Source organism: Marmota monax, unplaced genomic scaffold (genome assembly GCF_021218885.2).
Source record: "Marmota monax isolate L192 unplaced genomic scaffold, Marmota_monax_Labrador192_F-V1.1 WCK01_AAM20220418_F8-fsc00253, whole genome shotgun sequence".
Taxonomy (NCBI): domain Eukaryota; kingdom Metazoa; phylum Chordata; class Mammalia; order Rodentia; family Sciuridae; genus Marmota; species Marmota monax.
In genome coordinates, this window is record NW_026695237.1 from 1762260 (window position 1) to 1787184 (window position 24925).

The 24925-nt window shown below is 49.4% G+C and overlaps 1 protein-coding gene across 2 annotated transcripts in view; it reads right to left on the reverse strand.

Annotated features, from left to right (window-relative positions):
• The window catches only part of Osbp2 (oxysterol binding protein 2), a 187093-nt gene that overhangs the window by 7339 nt on the left and 154829 nt on the right, over window positions 1-24925 (reverse strand). For both annotated transcript variants that reach the window (XM_046439512.2, XM_046439511.2), the window contains exons 3-12: window positions 24089-24345; window positions 9093-9285; window positions 8714-8831; window positions 7199-7250; window positions 6747-6893; window positions 5445-5690; window positions 3130-3250; window positions 2784-2887; window positions 2613-2708; window positions 2349-2533 (exon numbers count right to left, since the gene is read on the reverse strand). In XM_046439512.2, coding sequence (XP_046295468.1) covers window positions 2349-2533; window positions 2613-2708; window positions 2784-2887; window positions 3130-3250; window positions 5445-5690; window positions 6747-6893; window positions 7199-7250; window positions 8714-8831; window positions 9093-9285; window positions 24089-24345 — 1519 coding nt within the window. The remainder of the gene's footprint in view (window positions 1-2348; window positions 2534-2612; window positions 2709-2783; window positions 2888-3129; window positions 3251-5444; window positions 5691-6746; window positions 6894-7198; window positions 7251-8713; window positions 8832-9092; window positions 9286-24088; window positions 24346-24925) is intronic.

Below are 24925 nucleotides of genomic sequence, written 5' to 3' on the forward strand. Positions count from 1 at the left end.
TTAGATTGATTTTCACAACATCTCTTTTACTTTTGTCCTTTGCATATTTTTGTCTTATAAGGAGTATATTTCTCGTTTTTTAAAAAATCCTATCAATATTTTGTTTTTTAACTGGTTTCATCTATTTATATTTATTATGAGCATTAAAATGCTCGAATATTTCTACTATGTTAATTTGCTGTTTTTGTTTGTAATATCTTTCATTATTTTTCTTCTTCTAATTAAAAAACCTATATGCATCTTCCTTTTAATAAGAACTTAGCATTTCTTCATATTCCTGGTGTCTTTCCCTTTCTTCCCACATACTACTGTTACCTAGACTTTTAGTTCTGCATTATTATGGGAATATTTTCTCTTTTCCTTTGGTCTTTGTAATTGTTTTATAAAATCTGTTTACTTCATGTGTCTAGCACAACATCTTTTGAAATTTTTCCCTCCCCATTTTAAGATATTATGTCTAGGGGGCTGGGAATGTGCTTAGTGGTAGAGTGTTGTCTAACCTGTGTAAGTAGCATGCTGGAGGCCCTGGGTTTAATCTTCAGTTTATGTGTGCCAAACTTTCTGCTTTCTGTATGCCTGCCTGAGGTTTTTTTTTTTTTTTTTTTTTTTTTTAAATCATATCCTCATATTGTATCTTAGTTGGATAGAAAAATCTACATTCTAATTTCATTTTCTTCATAACTTTGAAAATATACTCCAGTGTTGGCTGTTACTAAATCTGATGTTAATCTGAGTCCTCAGCCTTGACTGAAATCTTTTGGAAGGTATTAGAATTTTTTCTTTGATGTTCTCAGTTTTGACCCTGTGGTCTAACATTTTTATTTATTTCTCATCTTTGCCATTCTGTAGACCTTTCAATTCAAGGTCTTTCATTTCTTTTCTTTCATTCGGGAGAACTTTTTTTTTTTGGTGCTGAGGAATGCTAATATTAGCACATTCTCTTCCATTAAACCACATCCTTAGCCCTCAGAAAGTTATTGTTATTCTCTTTAACCATTCTTCCTCCTCTCCATTTTTTTTCTTCCTTTCTTCTGAGTTCCCAGCTAAATGTATTATTTTAGTGGCTACCCTAGGAATTACAGTATCCGTACTTCCAATAGTCAAAGGTCTTGACCTACCTCCTGGGTAGCATAGGGCCTTCAAGTAGTTACTTCCATTTATTTCTCTTCTGACTTAATGGAGGTAACAGTAAATAAATGGAGGTAACAGTAAGTAAATGGTGGTAACAGTCTAAAATTTAAAACCCCATGAGACATTATTATTTTTGTTTATTCACTGTTCATTTAGATCCACATTTTTACTCTTCATTCATTTATACATCTTGGCTCTTTCACCTGGGATTAGTTACCATCTTCCCAAAGTATATCCTTTAATGTAGATCTGGTGGCCAAGTGAATGTTTGTTTTCCATACAAGATCTTTATTTCAACTTTATTCTTTAAAGATGGTTTGCCCCGGCAATGTGTCTCTTAGCACATGGAAGATATTACTTGGCTGTTTTCAAGTCCTCAGTTTTGTTGATGAAAAGGTGTCTGTCAAGGTGATGTTCCTCAGCTCGTAATTGCTTTAAAAAAATCTAATATTGCCTAATATTCTCTGATATAGTTCCATCAGTCTCACTGTATAGACTTAGGTGTAGAAAATCCTCTGCTATTTGCTCTTCAGAAGTGGTCTCTATTCCCTTCTAGGACTCTGACTAGAAGTGTTCTGGACACTGCTCTCAAACTTGCATGTGAATGCCCTGGGGACCTTATTGAATTACAGATTCCCATTCTGTCTGGGGCAGATTATGTACACTAACAAATCCCCAGGGTATGCCAACAAACCTACTCTGGGAACTTCACTAGGGTCACCCATAGGCCTTCCTCTCTAGCTTCTTAGGTTCTCCAGGATGTCTCTTTATGTTACAATGTGAGCATTCACCTATATTCAGGTGATGGATTCATTCTGTTAAAACTTTCCATGAAGTTCTCAACTTTGGTTATTTTCTTTTGTAGAATTTCTATTTTGTTCTCTTCAGAATCTGAAATTACACTTATAATTTTCTGTTTCCTGCAAGTTCATTTTTATTTCTCAGTCATGGAAGGATTATGTCCAGTCACCTTGTCTCTGCATAGTATCTCTTCTCTCCAGATAGTTTTACATTCATTTTCTCTGGCTTCCATACTGGGATGTCAGGTGCATGATATTGTTCTTTGCCCACATGTCAACTGATCCCTCCCAACCTTGTGTTTCTTGCTGGGTGGGGGAAGGAGAGTCATCTTCCTGTTTACTGCTCACTAGCCTCCTTTCTGTTTCTCCCTCAGTCCCTGTCCCATATCCTGAAGAGGGCCCCTAACCCTTACTCACGGCAGTGGGTACTTCTTCCACAGCAGTTTGGCTGGTAGAGTCTGATATACTGTCTTCTGCTTCCCATCAGAGCTGGAGCTGCTGGAACTACTGTGCACAATCTTGGAGCATTCCATCTGCTCATCCCATGAGCCGGACAGCACATAGTGGGCCTTGCCCTGGCTGTCACTCACCACTCCGGTCACCTGTGGATATTTGCGGGACTCGTATAAGCACACATCCTAGTATGGGTCTCCTGGGGTGCTGGAAAGTGGTCCTATTTACCTTTCGGGGTGCCTCTTTGGAGAAGTAGCTGTAGGGAACAAACTTCAGCTGGCACCGATCATTGGTCTTATGGTTCACAATCTCGATATCCCCTGACTGATGAGAGAAGGTAGTGCTCAGCGTCTAATCCCCAGGCCATATGCTCCCCTCCCAAGGGTACCCAGCTCTGACCTGGTCGATCCAGAGCTTGCCCACGATGATATTGTGCACAGTTGAGGTGCTCTTCCTCCACACATAGTGATTCCCACTGGCCTGGAATTCCAAGTGGATGGCACCTGGAGGCCAGGTACATGTCAGAGATCATGGTCCTGGCATGTGGGGTCTACCACAGGCCCAGGGTCTCGAGAACCAGAAGATATTCGTATGGGCTGAAAGTTGAGGAGTGGGACAGGCCGAGGCATGTGGGTGGCAGTGGGGGGAATACCTACAGGGAGGTCTCCCCTGAGAGAGCCCCAAGTTGGTTTTTAGGGTCAGTAGCGTCCTTTTTGTTCTAGGAGCACACAGATACCCTGCTCACCAAGTGGCATGATAGAGATGTATTTCCCCCGGAACTTGCTGGCGATGGTGATCTCTTGCCAGAGGCTCCAGCCATGCTTGGAGAACACGTAGTGGGCAGCTGAGGGAGGGTGGTGGCTCACCTGGGACCAGACCAGATGGGTGTGAGCATTGCTGGACATGGGCCCATACCATCTTCCTTACCAGGCAGGGACAGACTGCCCTGATTCCAGGACACATCTCTGGAGCCACAGGAGCAGGCCTGGCTGCTCCTCTTGGTGGCCTTGGCCCAAGACAGGTCCCTGGGAAGGAGAGAATCCCGAGTGGAATGGAACCCAGGTGACTGTCCTGGGCCTGCCCCAGCCATAGTAGTATGAGATGGGCCTGGTGTCACTATGCCTGGCTCTTGGACTGTGAAACAGGGGTGATGGTGGAGGCTGTGACTCCAGGATGTGCCCAGAACTGGCTACGTTGAGGGCTAAGGAAGAAAGGGTGATGCTTTACCAAAGCTTCCATGCCCACTTTCTCATTTAATCCTCACTATACACCTGGGAACATGTATGGTATTACATGGAGGGAGAGGGTCCCGATGGCAAAGCCATTTTAACCAAGGGGCAGAGTCTAGCCTGGCTCAAGGGTAGAAGTCATGTCAGTGTCCTGCCTCAGGCCTCTTCTGTCGCCCATACGTGGCTCCAGCCCCCCTGAGCCTTCCCCTTACAGCACACTTTACCACTGCCTTTCCCCCTAGGACACCTGCCAGCTTCCCTCTTCTGGCTCATGGCACCATCAAGTCTATCTTTCCTCATTTGACGCCTGACAGGCTCTGCCTTACCTAACCTCCTTACTCCTCAGAGCACTTACTTCTCATGGCCTTGAACAGGCTCCAAGCCCAGCCTCACCCCTGAACTCCAGCTGCCTCCACTCAGTCAGGTTCAACCTTACCAGAGTTAGCAAGCTCCTGACACCCCATAATGGTCATAGTTTCCCATTTCCACATGCAGCATCACCTCCTATGCCTTGGGAATGTAGGCCCAACCTGCCAGCTACCCTGCATGAAGGTGGGGGGGAACTGTCCCTTAGCCCAGCTATCACCTATGGTGGGGCTACCACACATTCACTAGAGTTATCCCTATGAGAAAATGCAGGGATGTGATCACAATGTCAGGATGCTGGAGCCCTACATTATCCTTACTTTCATCTCAGGCCCATACTGTCTTTCTAGTTGCTCACACCAAATGCTTTGGATTCTCCCTGGTCTCTTCCTCATGTTCCTCATCAAATCCTTAGCAAATCTTGGGTGTCCTTCCTTCAAAACATACCCAGATCTATACCTTCCCCAATCTTACCTGTACCTCCCCCCATCTCTCCACTGCAGGAGACCCTTGTCTCCTCCTTTCCTCCCTCTCTCTGCATCAAACTGCTCCTGGACCCATCTTCCTTTTAGAAAGAGCCAGAAGTATCTGATATACAAAATGACTGAGCACTCCCTGCAGCCCCATGAGAACAAGAGCCACATATGCCAGTTCCCCATCTGCATCTTCAACATGTGAAAATATTTGGCACATCTAGGGTACTTAATGGTTGCTGAATGAATGAATGCATTTTATTTAGGGGTTCAGGCCAAGGACCATGGGGTTACCCTTGAATGGCCCAAACTCCATACCCAAAATATCTACAAACTGGCTAGATTCACCTTCAAAACCTGGCCAGAACACCCCTATGTGGGTCACTGTAGTCACCTCCTTATGGGATTTCACAGCAGCAGTAGCCTTTTAAACTAGCACTCAGATCAGTGAACTCCAGCATTCTGGGAAAATTCCACGAGCCAGAGCAGCACCAACACCAATAGAATTAATTGCTTCTTGAATGATATGGACATCCAGGCTCAGTGTCAAAATGCCAAGTTGAGGCTCGTAGACCACTGGGCCCGAGTCTTGCTCATCTCCAGGGGATAGGGTAGAAAAGGGATGAAGATGGGTAGGAGGAAGGGACACTGGCCAGGGCAGTGTTTATCACAATGTGCATGGCTATTCCAGGTTTTGCCTGCCTGCTACTTTTCAATTCAGTGGTGACCCCACACTCTGGTCTGCCTGGACTTCTAACAGTGCCCTGCAAAATTCCTCCCACCTCTGCCACATGGTTCCCTGGCCGTGAGATGGGACCTCCCCTTTCCTGACACCAGATCCAACACTGTCCCACTAAGCTCTCTTCTAATGCCCCTCACTGTTTTCAGGAGGCCCTAGACTTATTCTTTCCATAAGAGGCCCAACTACCCAGCTGGACCTCAGCTGATGGCCCCTGGCAGGAGTTGCCCAGTACCAGCCTGCTGGGCCTCACCTGCTCACAGAGGGAGCGCAGGCCCATTTCCTCCATGCGATCCAACTCAAATGTCTCCCCTAGCATGGGGTTGAAGGGCTTGGCGATGCGGTGCACAGTGGTGGAGTAGGAGGACACAGAGAAGGCAGCCACTAGGCACATCTGCTCCACTGAGTTGGCGCAATGCACTGCCTTGTCTAGAAGGTGGTGGTACTCCAAGTCCTCAGTCAGCCGCTGGAGCATGGATAGGGGTTCATTGAAGTTCACCTTAGGTGAACAGGGAGGAGGGAAGATGATCAGACCAGATCAGATTACTCTGAATATGCACATCATGGCACCTCTGTTTTTCTCAGACACTGAGGGACATAGCTGATCTGATGATACTTTCAAAGTGAGGCCCCTTTAACATCCTGGCTGTCTAGCACCTCAGCCCTACCCTGTTACCTCCCTGATTCCTTCTGCCTCAGTTTCCTTTGCAGCATGAAAATAGCATATTTTGATGATGTTTACTGTTACTTTTCCCACTTTGTAAATGCCTCAAAGGCCAGGGCATCTGACTTGCTCACTACAGTTATGGTGAGTATTAAACTATTGGAATCAGAGAGTGAATAAGTAAATAAGGAAATCTGTGGATAGAAAAAGTGGGGATCTTCCTCATAGTCTGAACTGTGATCTAAGTTATTCTGTCAAGGGCTCCTGTGGAGGCCCCTGTGCAGGATGGATAGAGCTCAGACCCCTGTCAGCCTCTAACAGGGTCACCCTCCCTCCAGAGTATTCCCTGTTGTCTCACTCCATTCTCCCAGACATTCTGAAGGGGGTGCTGTGATTCCACTGTGCAGATGCAGAGAGAGGCTAGAGATGTGAAAGGACTTGTATGGGTCACCAAGCAAACTCTCTGGCCTGGTGCCCCAAGCCTGCTCTTGGCAGAGATGCTATGGCAATCTGGTGATATAAGGGCCCTAGGCCTGTCCTTGGAACTCCAGTGGCTTTGCTGAGCCTCCATGTCCTGGGAGGGCACTAGAGATGGCCTATAGCATGAAGGAAGACTACTCTTCTATACGCAAAGCCCACTCCCCCTTTACCAAGTCGGGACAGCTGGGATAGTGTGAAGCCTGGTCAGGGTTCCCTATATCTGCATTCACACACAGCCCTTCCCTGTCTCTTCCCTTTGAGACTGAGGACCCCTGCTCTTTGGAGGACTGGCCGATGCTGTCAGACATGATTAAATAGTTACATGCTCCTCAGGTACCATTAAGGAAATGACACCTTAGGGCTGTCATATCCCAGAGGACTCCCACAACTGCCCTCCCCTGAGCTGCCTACCGGCATAGGGATCTTGGAGAGCTCACGGCCGATGCAGTTTTTCATGATGCTCCAGAGGTTAAGGCTGTAGTTGGGTTTGTCAGGGATACGGACACGTCTCTTGACTTTGGATGAACCCTTGGACACAAATGAGGCACTATCTAACACCTATCAGAGAAGCAGAGCAGGCCTGTTAGTGGACACCAGAGCTCCTTTGATCCCCCATGTCCTTGCCCTCACCTCTGAACTCCCCAGGGGCTAGTGCCAAGTTGGCTGCTGGCACATTTCTTACAGGAAGGGCAGCTTTGCCTGAATTCAGATTTGCCTGAAATGTTACATAGGAGGCAGATCCAGGACTCAAAGGTGGCCAGAGTTCTGGGATTGCCCCTGTGGCCCCAAGCTCACTGTACTGGCTGGCTTCTCCTCATAAGGAACCCAGAGCTTGGCCCCAGGCCAGGAGCCACCTCACTTACATTGTCTGAGCTCCAGTCCACTGAGCTTGTTCCAGTTCCACCTTCAGCTTTTCTGAGGGAAACAAATGGGGAGGCAAATTATGGGTGAATCTGAAGCTGCTTTGTTACCTAGCCCATCTTTCCTCCAGACTCTTTGGTAGGATATGAGGGACAAGGCAACTCCAGTGTGCCAGCTCAGATTCAGGATACTCAAGGTGGGGATAAGGGGCTCCGGCAGGGATCTGGAAATGTCCCATCCATAGGTACCCCTCTACCCCAACTGCAGCAGGCACTCAGCAAAGCCTTTGATGTCCCTGCCCTCAGGCCCCTCCTGGCAACTGAGTGACCCAGGAGCAAGAAAAAGCCTGGGAGTGGACACTTGTTCTGGGATAGCCTCATCTAGCCCTGTGGGACCCTTTCTATCCCACACAGACCCCACTGTATCTGACTCCCAAACTAGACAAGGGTTCCTGAAGGGCAGGGAGTGGGTCTGATACATCCCTGCGCCCCTGAGAGTTGTAGAATAGAGGAACACAGCAACAGGGGTACCATGGCTGAGGAGCCCAGGATCAGTGGAACCCATGGAGGGGAAAGCTGGCCCAGATAGGGCTCCAGGCATGGGAGGGGTGGACAGAGTCTGGAGGGGTGAGGCAGCCTGAGCAGGACCTTCCTGGCTGCAGTGCCAAGAAGGAGATATTGCTGGTGAAAAAGTGCAAGGAAGCTCAGGATGGCCAAGTGAGCTAATTTGTGACTAATGTAAGTAATTTTAGATATTACTGGGAAATAGAAAATGACTCTGGGCTAGAAATACATGGCTGATGAGACTTGATAACCTTTTCCTTAGAAGACACTGGGATAGGGAGGTGTTAAAGCTCAGTGGCCCATGGAGGTCCCAGCTACAAGTAGAAATGGAGTGGCTAGGGCTTTGCACTAGCCTACTCACCCCTGACTTGGCCACAGCTTGTGCCCAGCCCACCTGCCCATCTCACGTTTTTCTCTCTGTACCTGTTGGTGTGCTGGCACCCACAAAAATTTCCTGTGGCTCTGAGAGTCTGACAGCTATGTTTTTATTGCTAGTAAATGTTCTGGTCTCTAATGTATGTTTTTATGTGTATTTAGAAACATCATCAAAGAGCAGGTGTTTATGAATAATGAAAAAAAAGTTTGGAAATAGATGGGACTCCCTTCATCTTTCATCTGTTCTCAAATGATGACACTATGGAAGGAGTGGTTGGGGCCTTATGCTGCTCTGAAGCAAGGATGAGCAGCTGAGGCCTTCTGGGTCTTTTCTGAACCCCAGGCTGGAACTGGATTCAGTCAATGCTCGGTTCTCTCTCTCTATTTTTAATTAAGTGCCTGATGCAAACTTTGACTTTTTGATGCAAGGAAGAACAGAATATAAGCAAAAATACCATCTGGATAAAGTTTATAGCTGGTCAAAAGACCAGATGGAGTCAGAGAACACAATAGAAAAGGATGATTCTGGAGGAGGCTCCTCACAGGTCACAGCTGTCCCTGCTGGGAGTAAGTGCCCACCTGTCCTCCTTGGGCTGGGTGATCACGGTGATGAAGGATGTGGAGTCTTCCATGGCATCAAAGTACTCAGTATCTTCATCTTCCTCACTGTCCTCTCCTTTGGAAGTCAAGAGGCTTCCTAGAGATACATACAGAGCCACTATCTCAGTTTGCAACCTCTTTAAAAGGGCTTATCCTGCTGCCTGAAGAAATCCAGAGCCAAGGACTTGGCTCTTCCTGGCCCCACTCCCCTAACCCCTTATGCCATCTGTCCCTGACACAGGCCCATGTGTGTGGGGGTCAGGGTGTGCAGCAGAAACTAGGTGGAAACAGCCGGGGAGAGGGAGACTGAGGGTGGAGGGATGGAACAAATCCTGCTCGTCACTGCTCACCCACTTACCCTCGCTGAAGCTCTTGTTGGGGTTGGGGGGCCGGCCAGGAGCACTGCGGAAGGCCCGCTCAAGGCTGTTGTGCTGCTTGGCCAACTGTTCAATGGTTTCCTCCAAGTGGACACGCTGCTCTTGCTCATACTGCAGTGCCCGCTGCCATTTCCGGCTGTGTGTCTCAGCTAGTTCCAGGAAGTCCTTGCAGGCCTGGGAAGGACAAGTGGCCTCGTGAACTCTAGGCTTATGTAGGGGCAGGGAGGGGGCCCCTGGGGTTGCCATCTAGTTTCCCTTCCTTTTGCCAGGATGGTCAAAAACATGCCCACCACCCTCTGGTTTCCATGAGAATATGGGAACTTTAGCCTTTTCAGAGCCAACCCAGGAACTGGCACCCCCTGGTTGGCTGGCCTTAGACAGAATGCCATTTGGACAGTACCTGGTTGACGTGCTGCTTCCCCACAGGAGCCCCATGTAGCTGGAGGATGCTGGGTTATTGATCATCACAGCTGGAGCTCCAGCTTTCTGCTGCCATGTCCTCACCGTGTACTAGGACTGATGTTTGTTGCCAGTCCCTGCCCCCATGGGAACCCAAGGCAGCTCAGGCCAGCCCCAGGCTTTGCGCAGAAGGAAGGAAAGCCACATTCTGTTATACTTCCTGGCCCAGAGAGGTAATAAGTCTTGTCTGGTAGAAGAACTGAGACTGGAAATTTCTACCAAGTTACTTCATAGTCTGTATCACAAAACTCTGCTTTTAAGGTTCCCCCTTCATACTTGTGGCCTACTATTAGATTCAGATTCTTTTCAGTCTTCTATATTGGTGGTTCCACCACACTTTTAAGAATTGAATAGGTCATCCTGTCCCTGTTATTACAGCATAGATGAAGGCCCAGACCTCAGCTATTCCTGGAAGGAGCGAGGTCCAAGCCAGAGATGTCTGAATTTGCTCTTTCCTAATTCCTTCTTTAACCCAGGAGGAGGGGCTGAATTTCCTGGGCCCAAGTCTGCATAATACTTTTGGGCTGCCACCCCAAGTACTGCTTTCTTAGCCCTTGTTGCAGTCACCCACATGGAGGAACACTGCTGGGTTCCACAAATGGCACATGCTGTCCAACTCTGCAGGTTTGAGATGTGATTTCTTGGAGGGAGACAGGCACATGAGCCCCCATCTGTGACACAAGGATAATACAGCACTTTCTCAAAGGGTTGTTGGGGAAACAGGACAGTGATAAGATTGATGGAGGGAGTGTTCAACAGATAAGCCCTCATGGGCCACCAGCTGCACCTGCATAGGCCCTTGGTGCTCACACTTTGAGCATTATCTCTGGTGGCTCCTCATACCTCCCTTGCTTCCAGCCCCGGGAAACTGCACAGTCCCACCATAGTCAGGCCTGCTCAGACACCAGCCTCCACTACAATGGTACATTGGTGAGTTTGGCCAGCCTCTCTAGCAACTGTGTTTGTCTCTCTTCACAGTAACCCTCTTTCCATGAGATCCCTGAAACTCAGCAGGTACTGCAGTACATGAGTTGGCTGAGTGACACCCTGCCCAGGGACTTGGACTGATGGGAATGGAAGGGGTGGAGTATCCTGAGGTTTCCTCTGGGGAGCAGAGGCAGACTAGCTCAAAGTTGGTAGGCATCCAATGGCTTTGAGTCAGGCACCCTAACAGAGCTCAGGTGGTTTGCCCAACCCACAGGGACAGCCTGAGCACTGGTGGCAAGTCTGGCTTGGTGATAAGGGCCTCTAGTATGAGACTTAAGGGGGATAATTGCTCAGCCTTGACTCTGATATATGTTTCCTTTAACAGTCGTACTCTAGGCATCTCCCTCCACCATCTCCCCACTAAAACTCATGTGGATTAGGCAAGGCAAGGTGGCCCCAGTCCATTCAGAAGAGGTGCAGACAGGGTCTGGAGATGGAGTGTGACCTTCCCAAAGAAATCAGCAAAACATAGTGGAAAAAGGCACATTATTAGGATTTGGAAGACCTGAGTTCTGGCAAAGCCAGTTAGAACCTGACTTGAGTCCTGTCCACCTTTCCTGGAAAAGTCCTGGTGTTGGTCCCCTCCCTACCACACCTAGGTAGGGATATATACTGATAAATGTCCTGGCACAGAATGGGGTAGGAAGAGAGAGCTTCTTGGGCATGGAAATAAATCTCCTTATCTCATGCGCTTAAAAGGTCCTGAAATTGGGAGAGGATGCGTTCAGAGGTTTGAAGGTCTGGGGATATTGTGAACTTGCAAATCATGGGTCTGTAAGACTCCCTTGGGTGCAAAGCTTCAGTCACTGGCTACCATGCAATTTGGAGATACAGCTCCAGGACTGACTCTACTATTCCCTGGCTTGTCACCTGGAGCCAAGGCCTTTAGTTCCCTTGGCTCTAGAGTGATTTCCCTGCCTCATCTAGAACCCCATCTCTCCTTCAATGCTGTAGGCCTCAGGGTGGGGGAATCTGAAAGCAGACACAGTGACAACATGCCCCAGTGGCCAGACCAGAAGGCACTTCTTTGCTGGTTTTGTGCCAGTAGGTACAAGAGGCAGTGAATGGGCAGAGTATCCCTCTGGGTACCCCAGGAACATTCCAGACCCCCTTAGGATCCCTGTGGATAGACACCTTCATCACATTCCAAGATGGTGGACCCAAGGCTCCAAAGTCATATGGCAAGGAAGCAACAGAGTCTGATTGAGACCCAGGTCCTCAACCCAGAGCTCAGTCTACCTCCTACCTCAGACTGCTGTTTCCATAAGACTGCTGTCCCCATGTTACTCGTGTTTCCCCACAGCCTTAAGTTTGGCCATAAGGTTCACTCAAGTTTGACTCAGTCCCTGCCACCCTTTTGCTGACCAAAGGAAGGAGTTCCCACACAGCTGGGCTGCTGTTTCTGGGCCACCAGTCAGCTATGCCACTGACCCAGGCAGCTGCCAACCCAGCCTCATAGCAGGTACAGAATGTACTTAAGTAATTCACTGAAGAGCACTTGTGGAGTACCCACATCTCCCTGGGCAGGCCTCTGGAAGTTCTTGGAAACTTTACTGATTCTTTGTTTTCTCTTCACATCCCCTGCCTCCAGACCTGAGGACCTGGGAGAAGGGGCAAACAGGATGGAGTCTTAAGTGGGCTCCATCCACATAGCCAGGCCACTTCCACATGAGAAAGACCACACAAGGTCCTCTTGTCTGTGTGGAACCCTGCTACAGCTGAAAGAGAAAGATGCTTCATTGTTTCCAGGTTCTTGCTGGTCTGTGGGTATCCCTCCTGGAGGCCTCTTGCTCTCTCAGCCCTAGTGTCTACTCCATCACTTCCTGTCAATCCTCTTTAGCCTCTTGGATCCTCTCTTTTTGTATGAATAATGACATAGATGGGTGCTTTGCTCTCATATAACTCATATTTAAAACAAGATTTAAAAGAACTGCATTACAACAGTATAAAAGAGTGCTCAGGCTAGTGATTCATATCAAGGGTTATCTGGGCTTCTTAGAAGCAAAAGCAAAAGCTACTTGGGAGGCTCAAGCAGGAGGGCTGCAAGTTCAAGGCTGGCTTGGGTAATTTAGCAAGACCTGTCTCAAAATAAGAAATAAAGGGTTAAGGATGTAGCTCAGTACTGCAAAAGAAAAAAAAAAAGAAAGAAAGAAAAAGAAAAGCAAAAGCAAAAAGATGAGATCACAGAGCAAAGATAGAGGATGAATTAGGTTCCTTACTTTCTCCCATCTCCTACCCTCACTGTTTATGGGTTTTACATACTTAATAAATTATCATTTTTTTCTTTAAGGGAAAATGTGTTTCCTACAGACCTGAACGGCTGACAGCCTCTCCCAGACCTGGCCCCAGTTCTTCCCCAGCTCATCTCCTGGGCTCCATTGTTCCCCAAGCCCTCAGGTGTGACCCACTATGTATGTGCTTCTTGCTCTTCCCTTATTGATCTCAAACACATCTGGTTATTCTGATGTGATCTCACCTCCTCAGCTCCCCGCACCTGCTTTGCTCAAGGAGGAAATGTAGGCTCAGTGAGGTCAAGGTACTTGCCTGAGGCCCCAAGGAGGTATCTGTAGGGCCAGGGTCTGAGTCCCTGTATGTCTCACCTGCATGTCTCCCAGGGCATGAAACCAGTGTTGCTATTTTATTTTGTAAAGCTAGATCTTTATTGCTATCTGAGAGCCCCTGGAAGGCAGAGATATAATACCCATGGGATCTCATGGCCTTTCTGATGCGGAGCTGGGCTCCTGGAAGATGCTTGCTAACAAGGATCCCTGTTTAAGCAATAGGGCCCAGCCCTGACCTCAGTGGGAGGAGGTTGCCTCCTTCAGGGTAACAGGATGCTGGCTGATACCTGACCATCTATGATCTCTATCTACCTCACAGCCTGAATGGTGTAATGTGACAGGGAGAAGGAAGTCAAACACCCTGGACAGGTGGGGCCTCATTTAGGCCACATGAGGCCAGGCTGGGCTCATGCAGATCACAGACTGTTACAATCACCTGATGAAGTAGACAGGATGGAGGTTGCTCTGTCCTAATATTGAGAGGCTCACATGCGTGGACCCAGGGCTTTTGACATTGCCACTGGTGGGGGGTTACTTGTAGCAAATGAGCTTCCTTGGTTACCCTGTGATCTGAAGAAGTCCATATGCCCTCTCTACCCCCAACGCACCCACCTGGTATCCATCCCCAATTCCCAGGGTCTCCTCTGCTGCTGCTGGCCACCTCCAGGCCCCATCCTGTCTGCACTGTGAAGAGAAAGCAGATTCCTGGCCTGGCCCTGCTGCTCTGGAATGCTGAGCTGGGCAGTGCCCTGTGGACTGTGTGTTTGCTAAGCTGGATTAAGCCTGGGGCCCATCTGGGCACTAGCAAGGGGGAGGCTTCCAAGGGCCCAGAGAAGGCCTGGCTGATCCAGGCAAGACCTAAACATGATCATTTCCACTGAGGTTCTATGACAGCTATACCTGGGGCTAGAAAGCTGTGCCAACCTCTTAGCAGGAGAGACTTTTGCTGACCCAAAACTCCCTACCAAACTATACATGTCCTGAATCATTTGAGGAGTACTGATGGACTCAAGCCAGTAGCCAGAACCAGTGTTTGGGCCCTGAATGAGTGCTGCCTTATTTCCCGCTCTAGAGTAGGCCCATAACCTACTCCTGGGACTTGGCATGGAGGGGCCAGATCCTAGGACTCTGTCTACACAGTCCATGATTATGTGACTAATTGGGTCAGTTGTCTTCAGGGTAGAGACAAGTTTCTAGTTTCCTGGCCTTGGTCCTTCCTACCACCCTATAAGGTTGCAAAGAGGTCCTGGTGAAAGGCCAACAGAGAACATGGGTGCTTCTGAGATGCAGAGGGGCTGGCCAGGGTGCAAGGTTCCCTGGATAATGTGGTTCTGCCTTGGTGGGGAGCTTATTGAGATACCCTAGTGCAGAGTGAGAACTTCTAAGCCCAAGACAGAAAAGGTGGGCTTCCCCCATCAGTTCTGACCCTACTTGGCTCCAGGCTGGGGAGTCCTGTCCCTGGTTGCCCACCCAGACTCTCCCTTCAGGAATTCTCCTTTCTGAGAAACTCAAACTGATGAAGGAGGTTGTGAGGGTTGCCCACTCAGGGGAAACCACACTGTGTGAATTTCATGGAAAATTTCTGTTGGTTACCTTAATAGGTATCCATGGGAGAGACAGATTCTCTGACCTGGAAACCTCTGCCCAGCTGTACCCCAGGAGGAGGACAAACTCTAATCACTTTTGCTGTTCCTAATCCTAATCCTGCCAATGACCTCACTGCTCCTCAAAGATAAAGCAGGCATGGGGGTCAGACGGCTAACATGTGTGGCCTGGGAAAGCCTCTCAATTTCTTTGGACTACCAAGCCAGGACCCTCTCTGGTCAAACCAGATAGGGCTGCTTGGAAACAGTCTCCTCCACATTAGTTTCCCTCCTAGATGGGGGCATGAGGAAGGTACCAGAGAACTGTTGGACACTGGGGTGGGTAAACATTGGGTTCACATAGATATGATGAGATAGGCTTAATGTCTAGAGGGTCTAGGCTGTGAGGTTGGCTTTATCTCCAGCCACTAAGACACATAGCAGGTCCCAGTAATCCTGGGCATGGAGAGGGCAGGAAAATGGGGTGTCTCCATCTGTGGCAGGGCCAGGAGCTTCCAGGCATCTGATGTCTTACTATAACAGCAATTTGGGAAGGCATCTTTTTTCTGCCTGTTACACCATAGAGGTTCTGGGGCTGAGGCTGCCCACCCACATGCTGATCTTCATGTAGCCATCATTACCATGGACCCTCAGCTTTCACAGCCCTGGGAAGGACATGGCAGGGAGACAGTTTCCAAGTCACCTCCGCTTGGCCAAAAGTTCACACCAGGGGTCAACAGGTCTCGCCTCTCCTCCCACTGAGAAGTAGTGAGCTGGCATCATTTACACAAGAAACCCAAACTTAGTCCAGCAGAAAGGAGCAGTGCTGAGACTCAGGCTGGTTCTCTCTGGTTCAGAGTCTGCCACACTGAAAATGCTTGGCCATCTTAGCTACCCAAGATTTTGAGTGGGAACTCCTGGAATTCTGGGCTCAGCTTGGAGTTCCTCTGGCCAGCCAAGCTGCTATGTTCTGTATAACCACTATCCTGGCCCCATCGAGGCTGAGCTCTGAGGGCAGAGTTGAGTTAACCACCTGCCTGTGTGGCTCTTCACATGGCACTGAGCACAGCCTGACCAGCAGCTGGGGCTGCAACCCTTCCCTAACACCAATGGGTTCTCCTTGATGTGACTCAGTCTTGGTGTTGGTGAGGCAGATTTCCACTTTAATTAAAACTTTAAAATAGCCCTTTCCATATCCAAAATAGTTCACCCCTTGTGCACAGGAACCAGCACCATCTGGCTGCCAGTTTGCCAAGTTATTCAAAGACAATTCTAAAATCTATTTTTACTCATCTCCTCAGGCCCCAAGTGAGCAAGCTGTCAGAAGCAAAACAGGGGTCATCTGGACAGAAACCTGTCCCATGGGCCTGGGGAGGATCAGGGGCAGCTCCAGGCCTCTCCCCATTGCTTGGGTTGGCTCAAGGGGCCCCAAGTGGTCTCCTGGGCCATGATGAACCAAATGGGGCTTCAGAGAAGCCTTGGGGCACTCCCATAAGTAAGCTCTTTAGACATCAGCTTTATTTCTATGAAGTTTTGAGTGCCACAAGTTACTGACCTCTATCCACGTACCTGTCCTCACCAGCTTCTGCCTTCCAGTTTTCCCACTGTCCCCTCTCAACGCCTGGCACTGTACTCTTATAACTTTCTCCAACTGGACTATCCTCTCAAGCCAAGTCCATCTGTGTTCCTGATTGTGCCAGGCACCCTTCTCCACGGGTTTTTGCATATCCTTGCTGTCAGGATTTCATAGGTTTCCCCATCCCCAAAGCCAGCTCTTCTGTGGCTCTGAGCCATATTTCTTGTGAGATGCTAATTTCCTTGGCAAACTCAGGGACCCAGAGTGCAGGGTTGGTCTCTGCACCCCGGCTTTCTGTCCCTTTGGGCACCTCGATTGTCCTTGGTGTTTTATGGGGCTTGTCCTCTGGCTGGTTTTGCCCACTTGCTACTTACATAAAACCTATTCTGGGGAAGGATCCTCCTGCATCCTCTAAAACCCATGTTGGGGTGCTAAGGATTCAGTGAGCACGGGACCCTGTTCTTCTAGTGGTGCAGGCCCACACCTTGAAGGCTTCCCTGATGGCCTTGCTTTCCACCCATAGGCAGCTCTGCTAGCCCTGCCATCAACTCAGCATTGCCTGTTTCTTGCCAGCGCAGCTCTGCTCTCCCCAGCCTCTGAGTCTTCAATGGCCTGCGCTTGCCTTGCCGACAGCCCATTTTCCAAGCAGTGGGTCTTGCTGAAATGCCAGTCAGGTCATTTCACTCATTCTGAGTAGAAGGCAGAGAACTTTGGTGATGGCACACAGGTCCTGTGCAACTGGCCTGGTGTCCCCTCTGACCTTCCCTCCCCTGACTCTGAGCCTTCATTTCATGTGCAGGCAGGTGGGCATCCTTGTGTCCCAAGCACCTCTCACCTCCAGTCAGGGTTTTCCTACGACCTCCCATCCCATCCTGCCTCACTGGTTCTTTCTTCTGAAGGTCTTTCTGCTGATGATATTTTGTATCATCTACATGGTTGCAGCTCCCCAATGAGGATGCAGGGCCCATGAGGGCAGGGGCTGTGTACCTGGTGTCTAGAAGAGAACCTGCCTGGGTGGCAGAAGGTTTCCTGTGTACCTCAGTATCCACCAACAGCTGCACAGTTTCCTCCCCACAGAATTGCTCATAGGTACCTGCAGGGCTGACCTGAATTATGGCTCCTAAGGGCCATGGCAGGTTGGGTGGTCAGAGGGGCCTCTTCAAGAGTCACCAATCACAAGGAGCCTCTCCAAGCTCAGATGGGGGGTGCAGTGTCAGGAGTAATCTGCCTTGCTTGGGTCCTACCTATGGAGACCTGGAGGAGCTGATACTGCAAAGACCGAGTCCAGCTGTCAGCCCCACAAGGGGCTCAGTGCTGCAGGGATAGATAACCACCAGCACCTGCCACCTATTGCTCAGTGCCTTCTAGTGGGAACCATGACTGCCCTCTCTTGGCTGGAGCTGAGAGGAGGAGGAGGAAGAGCAGGTGTAAGTGGGTGGCATAAGAAGGTTCTGAGGGCTCTGTGGGTGAGAAAATGTGTCTGTGTGGTAGTACTTCCCATCCAGGCATCTCCACCCAGACCTACAGACAGAACTTGTCCCCACCCCCAGCCTGGGAAGGGAGCATCCACCTCGTCCTAGGGCAGACTGTCCTCCAGAAAGACCTCACAATACAATGGGGTTCTTCTGCTCTGGGCAAGAGCAATGGGGCCCAACTCAGCCAACTCCAGGTGTGCTGGGCCTGGGATACTGGTGGTGTGTTCCAGTCCTTCCATAAAGATCCTCCCCTTGGCCAGCAGCGGAGATGACCCAGACACAGAGGCCACTGGCTCATGCAATAGCCAGCCTGCAACCCCCAGACAAAATGACCATTCTAGGTCTTGTGGAGGCACCTGGATAATGCAGACAATGATGACAACAACAAAGCTACAATGACACCAACTTCATGTGGCTGTTGTGAGGCATAAAGTCATAAGCAGGAGACTTGGGAGTCTCTTGTCATATCACCACCATCCCACAAGCCTGTCCTTCAAACAAGGCAGTTGCTTTATCACAAAGATAAATTTACAGGAAAAAAGAATAAGCCTGACCAGGCATGGTGGCACATGCCTGTAATCCCAGTGACTCAGGAAGCTGAAGTAGGAAGATCATAAGTTCTAGACAAGCCTGGGCAATTGAGTGAGACCCTGTCTCAAAAAGAATACACAAATAAAAATTTTAAGAAATGCAAAGGCTGGGGATGTGGTAAAGCATCCCTGGATTCAATTCACAGCACCAAACAACCAACAAACAACACCACCCTCCCTCTCAAAAAAAAAAAAAATAGCAACAATAGAAAAAGCTTGGAGAGTTCCTTTTTCTTTCTTCCTTTTTTTTTTTTTTTTGGTCCCAGAGATTGAACTTGAGGCACTTGACCACTAAGCCACATCCCCAGCCCTATTTTGTATTTGATTTAGAGACAGGGTCTCACTGAGTTGCTTAGCACCTCACTTTTGCTGAGGCTGGCTTTGAACTCACAATCTTCCTGCCTCAGCCTCCTGAACTGCTGGGATTACAGGCATGCGCCACCAAGCCTGGCTGAGAGTTTCTTTTCTCTACTTTACATAAAATAAAACCCAAAGCATGAACTTGCTACGTGTACTAATGCAATCATTCTCCACCTTAAACCAAGAGATAGACCCAATGTTACACCATGAGGTGTGCCCTGGTTCACAGGTTTGGAACATGGGGAGTGCATCCCATACTAGGTGGACAGAGCACCTCGAACACTGCACATTGGGGTTCAAGGTTCTTTCTAAAAACCCAAGTCATTTAACAGTGCTATAAGATTTCTCTTAAATGGTAGGCTAATTTCCAGTTACCAAAGACAGTAATTCAAGCAAGGATCTGCTGGACTGGCTTTTGTCAGTCCAAAAATCAATCAAGCAAGCAAGCAAGCAAACAATTGCCCATGAGAAAATTCTGCCAGACACTAAGCAATTCATTCATTTGTTCCTGTGTTCTTTGATAATCCCTCCCTGACCCCTTCTCTCATTTGCTGAGGCTTCCATATTCTAAGCCCTGTGCCAAGCATGGAGGCTATGAGGCTATTGGAACTGCAAAGGGGACTGTGTCTGTCCTTTTCTTGCAGGAGGACAAGTCAAAACACTGTGGTAGAAAGGCCCATGAGACACCACAGAGCTGCAGATGGGGGTAGTAGGTGATGTTGAGCTGGGGATGCAGGACCTCTTGCCCCCAGTCAAGAGGAGAGATGAGTTTATTTCCCTATAGGCTGTAGTGGGACATCCTTAGTAGCTGTGACCCTGAGCCCACTTTTCTCCTTCCAGGCCTTGATCTATGGCCACCACCTCTGCCCTCTGCAGGCCTAGCCATGGCTTGCCCTGGCTCTCAGGGTATAGAGGTGTACATGACTGGCATTTAAGGGTTACTTTCCCATGGGGCTGTAGTCCTAGTACTTTCCCAGGCCCCATCCATACTTGGCTTTCAAGTAACCAGGTAAGCTGCTGGCCCTAGGTCAACATTCCTTTTGAAGGATGCACCACTAAACATATATGGGATAGAACATCACTAGGACATCTGCTGGACTTGGAGCTCTGGGGGTGGGCAGCACCCTGTCTGTTCACTGCTGAGTCCCCTCCTGGCACAAGCTTGGGCAGGATTCAGTAAATAGTTTCTAAGATCTGGGTTAAATGCCCATCAGACAGACTTCTTCAACTGCATAAGCCGTACAGCACTTCACTACATAGTAAGAGGGATGGTACAACAATGGCAAAGGCATGGAGAGGTAAAGCACAGCAGTGTCACTGTATCCCTAATCTATAAACCTTCCCTCCTCAAATACACAGGGAAGAAGCCATACTGGATGAGAGGCGAGGATGCTGCCCTGCCCCTCAGAGGGCTGTGGAATGTGGCAGGGGCCTGCACAACTATCATGGAGCCTGGATACTCAGGGATTATCAGGAGGCCATGTCCCCCAGCTCACTGGGAGCTTGTGGCTGAAAGGCTTATGATATTGAAGCTCTTTCCCAAATTTAAAGGAGTTTTAAATTGTCCCCCCACTGCCCTGACTTTTCTCCAGAGGCTGAATAATGGCAGTTTTTGCCATCTTGGGGAAGAGTGAGGATAAAATGCAGGCCCGTCTGAATAGGAGGCTCCTGGCTGTGGGGCCTATGCAGGATCACTTCTCTGTGGGGTACATCTGCATGGCTGGCCCTCACCCTCTGCTCCATCATGACCGAGACTCGGTCAGAACCTATAAGGTTGAAAACGTGGAGCCACTCACCAGGGCTGAAATACAGCATCCAGGAGCTGGGTCTTTCCTATCCAAGGGACCAGTGGGAATAGAATCCCCAAATTCAGGTGTGGACTTCTGGGAAGCTTCCTTTCACAGCACAGTCGGGAGGTGGGGAGTGGGACCTCCACATCTGGCAGTGATATCTGGAGGGATTGGGAGATAGCAATTTATACCTTCTGGAGGTATCTGGGATGGCTTCCATCTCTGGGTCCCCAGTCTTCCAGGATGGGTCCTGGTGGGGACTCAGCCATGGTGATCAGAGGCCACATGGCAGCTCAGAGGTAAAAGATACACGAGGGACTCAGAGAGATCCCGAGATTGGGATCCCACCCTGGGCAGACATGAGGCCCTCACTTCCATATCCTGGTGTCAGAGTGCAACCACAGCAGGAGGGGGCCTCTGAAGCCCTCAGGGGCCATCACTCCTGCAGTGGGCCACACAAACTTGGGTTTGCATCCTGGTTTGGCAACACTGGGCATTTCAGGTGACTTCTCTGAGACTCAGTTTTCACTCCAGCACTAAGAATACAAGTGGTACTGGTGAGGCTCTTGGAAGTAGCAAGAGGTTGAAGCCTCAACAGGCTCCATGGGGAATTGCGGGTAGAAGATGTATGGTTATCTTGATTACAGAACCTGGTCCAACCCCTTTCTTGTAAAAGACATGGAAGCCAAGGCTGGCCAGGGGTGACCCATGTGATGACCCTCAGGCACACTTGCCTGCATGGTCCCTTGGCACACAGTAGGGGTTTGGACAATTGATGGAGCCATATAAAAGCTCTCTCAGAATTGGTCTGGTTTCTGCCAGGTGAGGGATGGCAGTCAGGAAGGGACCCCAAGAGAAACTTGGGCCTCTGGTCCAGCAAGGGCTACAAGTACAGCCTATTGTGGCAGCCCTTACTCCTGCCCTCTCTGCACGGGATTGAGAGGCCCTTGGGTCAGGCTCATACCAGCCAATCTACAGACCCCAGCCCAGGGTGCAGCTCCTGACCCTTAAGGCCACTCTGTCACACATTTCCCTGGAGCTGGTGCTGGAAAGAGGCCTCATAAGCAATCCCAGGGGGCTGTGCTTCCCATAAAACAATTCATTATGCACTTAGACTGTGAGCTGTTTTATGGCTTTGTAAACACAGATGAGCCTCTGATGCCTGATAAAAGAGGTGCTAGACTAGAACCAGCTGTGAGGCTCATTATCTTGGAGAAGCTAAACCTGCTTCTTCAAGGCCAAGTGGCCTCAGTCTTGGGTGGAAGGCAGTACCAGGGAAGCCAAGCCAGGGAAGCATCAGGCGGACACTGGCTTCCAAATGGACGGGAGAGCATGACTGCACATTGTGTCATTAAATGAACAACATCTAGGTGTGTCACTGATACAAGTACAGGGACCTGGGCCCACAAAATCTGTGAGCTGTAAGGAGGATGGTGACCCAAGAAGGTAGGTGGAGGAAAATGAGAGCAGAATGGGGCAACATGCAGGGTGGCCACACAGCCCAATCCAGCCGCTTCTGGATTCTTTATACACTAATATGGACTGCAGTCTGAGCACTGTGGGATCTGGGGACCTGGGGAAGGACAAAGGTACATACATCTGTGGGCTGAGATTCCCAGTGGTATGGGAGAAAGGCACTCCTTGCTCAGCCTCAGGCACCAGGTAGAGATTCCAAATGTTAAACCCAGGTGCTCCAGGCTTGAGCATGTCTGGACATGTGTGGGTGGCAGGAGGCCCTTCTGCCCCACAATCATGCTGCAGACAGGCCTGGATCTCAAATGCTCAGGTGTTAGGCTTGGCCTGCAGTGGGCTCCAGCCTCCATCTGCCCACCCTGCCTTTGGGTTTCCTGTTAGGCCTGGGGCATGGTACCAACTCCTAGCTCAGCTGGCGCTTACCTGGACACTGACCATTGTCAGTGACCATTGTCTTCAGCCAGCCCATGGCCTTTCTGAGCCATGTTCCATGGACCTCTAGTACCCACTCTGTAGTGGCCTCCATTTCTGTACTCCTCCCATGCCTGACTACCTTGTTCCCAGCATGCCACCCCATGGGACTTCTGGCCCAGATGTGCCTGAATGTGCCTCTCCAGGAGGCTGTCCTTGGGAGAAGGTTGTTGTAGTCAGACCTGAGTCTTTTTTTTTTTCTTTTTACTGGGAATTTAACTCAAGGGTGCTTTACCACTGAGCCACATTCCCACCTCTTGGTATTTTTTTTTTTTTTTTTTTAATTTTGAGACATGATCTCCCTAAGTCTCTAAGGTTGTGTTCAAACTTGTGATCTCCCTGCCTCAGCCTCCCAAGTAGTTGGGATTACAGGTGTGTGCCACCATACCCAACAGACCCAAGTCTGGGTGGTAGAGGCCTGGTAGAGCTCCTGTGTTAATGCAGGAATATTCAAAGGTGAAATGATTGGATTGTGAGAGCTGTAGCTTAATCAGTCCATCCAATTTTGAGTGAGCTAACTGGAAGGTAACTGTGGGCCGGTAGGGCATGGCTGGAGGAGGCAGATTACTGTGGCTCTGCCTTGGAAGGATTCATCTTGTGGCTTGGATCCCTTCCCCCTTCTCTCTTAGCTTCCTGGCTTCCATGAATGGAGCAGTGCTCCTCCACATTGCCCTTTGGCCATGATGTGCTGCTCACCTTGAGTCCAGAGCAATGGACTCAGCTGTCTCCTGACTGAGACCTCTAAAACTGTAATCCCCAAATAAACTTTGCCTTTTCTAAGTTGTTGTTGTCAGGTATTTTGGTCACAGCAATACAAAATTCACTAACATACCTGGGCAACACTCACCAGGCAGAAAGAGGAAGGACCCAGAAGCACAGTAAAATATTATATTCCTGTAACCACAGACTGACCCTCCAAGCTCCCAGAACCCAGGGAGGGTAACCAAACCAACATCCATAGCTGTACCTCTTAGTTTATAGACTATGGTTACTTGGTTTGTCTATCAGGTTGGCATGACTCCCCGGTAGGCTTAGCTCCAAAGTTCTTTTGGCTAACAGAACCTCCCCACCCACCACACATACCTGTCTCCTTTCCCCATGCTTATGTGGATCCTGATCCCACTATATCTGTGGGTTGTACCCAAGGCAAGAGCAGGAGCAGCTATGATGGTCGGCTTGGCAGCCACATCCCTATTATGTTTGGCCACTGGTCAGCTTCTCAACTTGGGGCCCTGACCTTCCTCACACATGCCCAAAACACCTGTAAGCCTCCAACAGATTCCACAGTCAACTGTGGTTTCCACCAGACAATTAAAAAAAAATATCCTCACCCAGCAATGACTGAGTAAAGGAGATGACAGAGAACAACAATGACTGGAGAGTATGGGAGGTGCTGGCTTCTGAAAATGACTTGGAGCCCTAGGAAACAGAGCCTTGGTCTGTTAAGCACCTCTGGTCACACAATTAGAGGTCACACAATTAGAGGCCACAGTGTTGCTAACAGGGAGCCCCTTGCTTTTGAGGGTCCCCTCACTTATGTCCAGATGGTGGTGGTCACACAATTAGAGGCCACAGTGTTGCTAACAGGGAGCCCCTTGCTTTTGAGGGTCCCCTCACTTATGTCCAGATGGTGGTGGGGGATGGGAACTCACGTTGATCATAGCATTTGAAGTGATGCGGAAGAGGGTGGCCCGCTCATTCACGACCTTCAGCTTCTCACCGCTCTCAGATGGAATTCTGAGATTGTCTAGTTCATTCAAGGAGCGCTGTAGTGCGGCACCATGCTTGGCAATGAGGTCATTGCATGTGCTGAGGTCATCTAACTTCAGGGAGAGGTTCTTAAGGGTGTGTTGTAACTCACTCTTATCTGCTGGGGAGGCAGTCTCTTCGTCGTCGTCTCCAGAGTCATCTGTGAAGGGAAACAGAATTGCTGTGGTTACCAATCAACATGGCCCAAGAACCAAGGAAGGCAAAGTAGGAAGCACCCCATTCAAAATCATTGTTTCCCTAGATGATGCCCAAAGCTGCTCCTGGTCAGGGTAAAGGACCTGCTCAACCCTGGCCCAGCCAGTCCAGGCCTACCTGAGTCAATGGAAGAGCTTAGACTTGGTTTTGGAGAGGGTAGTCTGCAGGTGCCTGTATGCAGGGCACCAGCTCCCTTAAGTTGTGGCCTGTGGCCAAGGCTGGGTGGAGAGGTAGAGATTGTTCAGTGGGCACAGATATCCCCAGAACAAAGCCAAAACTCCTTTCCTGACCTTGCAGGCCCATCCAGGCTGACTGATACCTTCTTTCCCAAACTTGCTTTCTCTGCTCCAGACCTACCTATTCCTCAGTCACCCCCCCCCCCCAAAAAAAAATGCCTCCTGTTCCCTGCAAATGCTTGAGCTTGTTTGGGACTTTCACCCTATGTCTCTACCACTAGGAGCCTTATACCTCCTCTACTTCTTTGGGGTCTCACCCCATTCATCCCTTTGAGACATAATCCAATA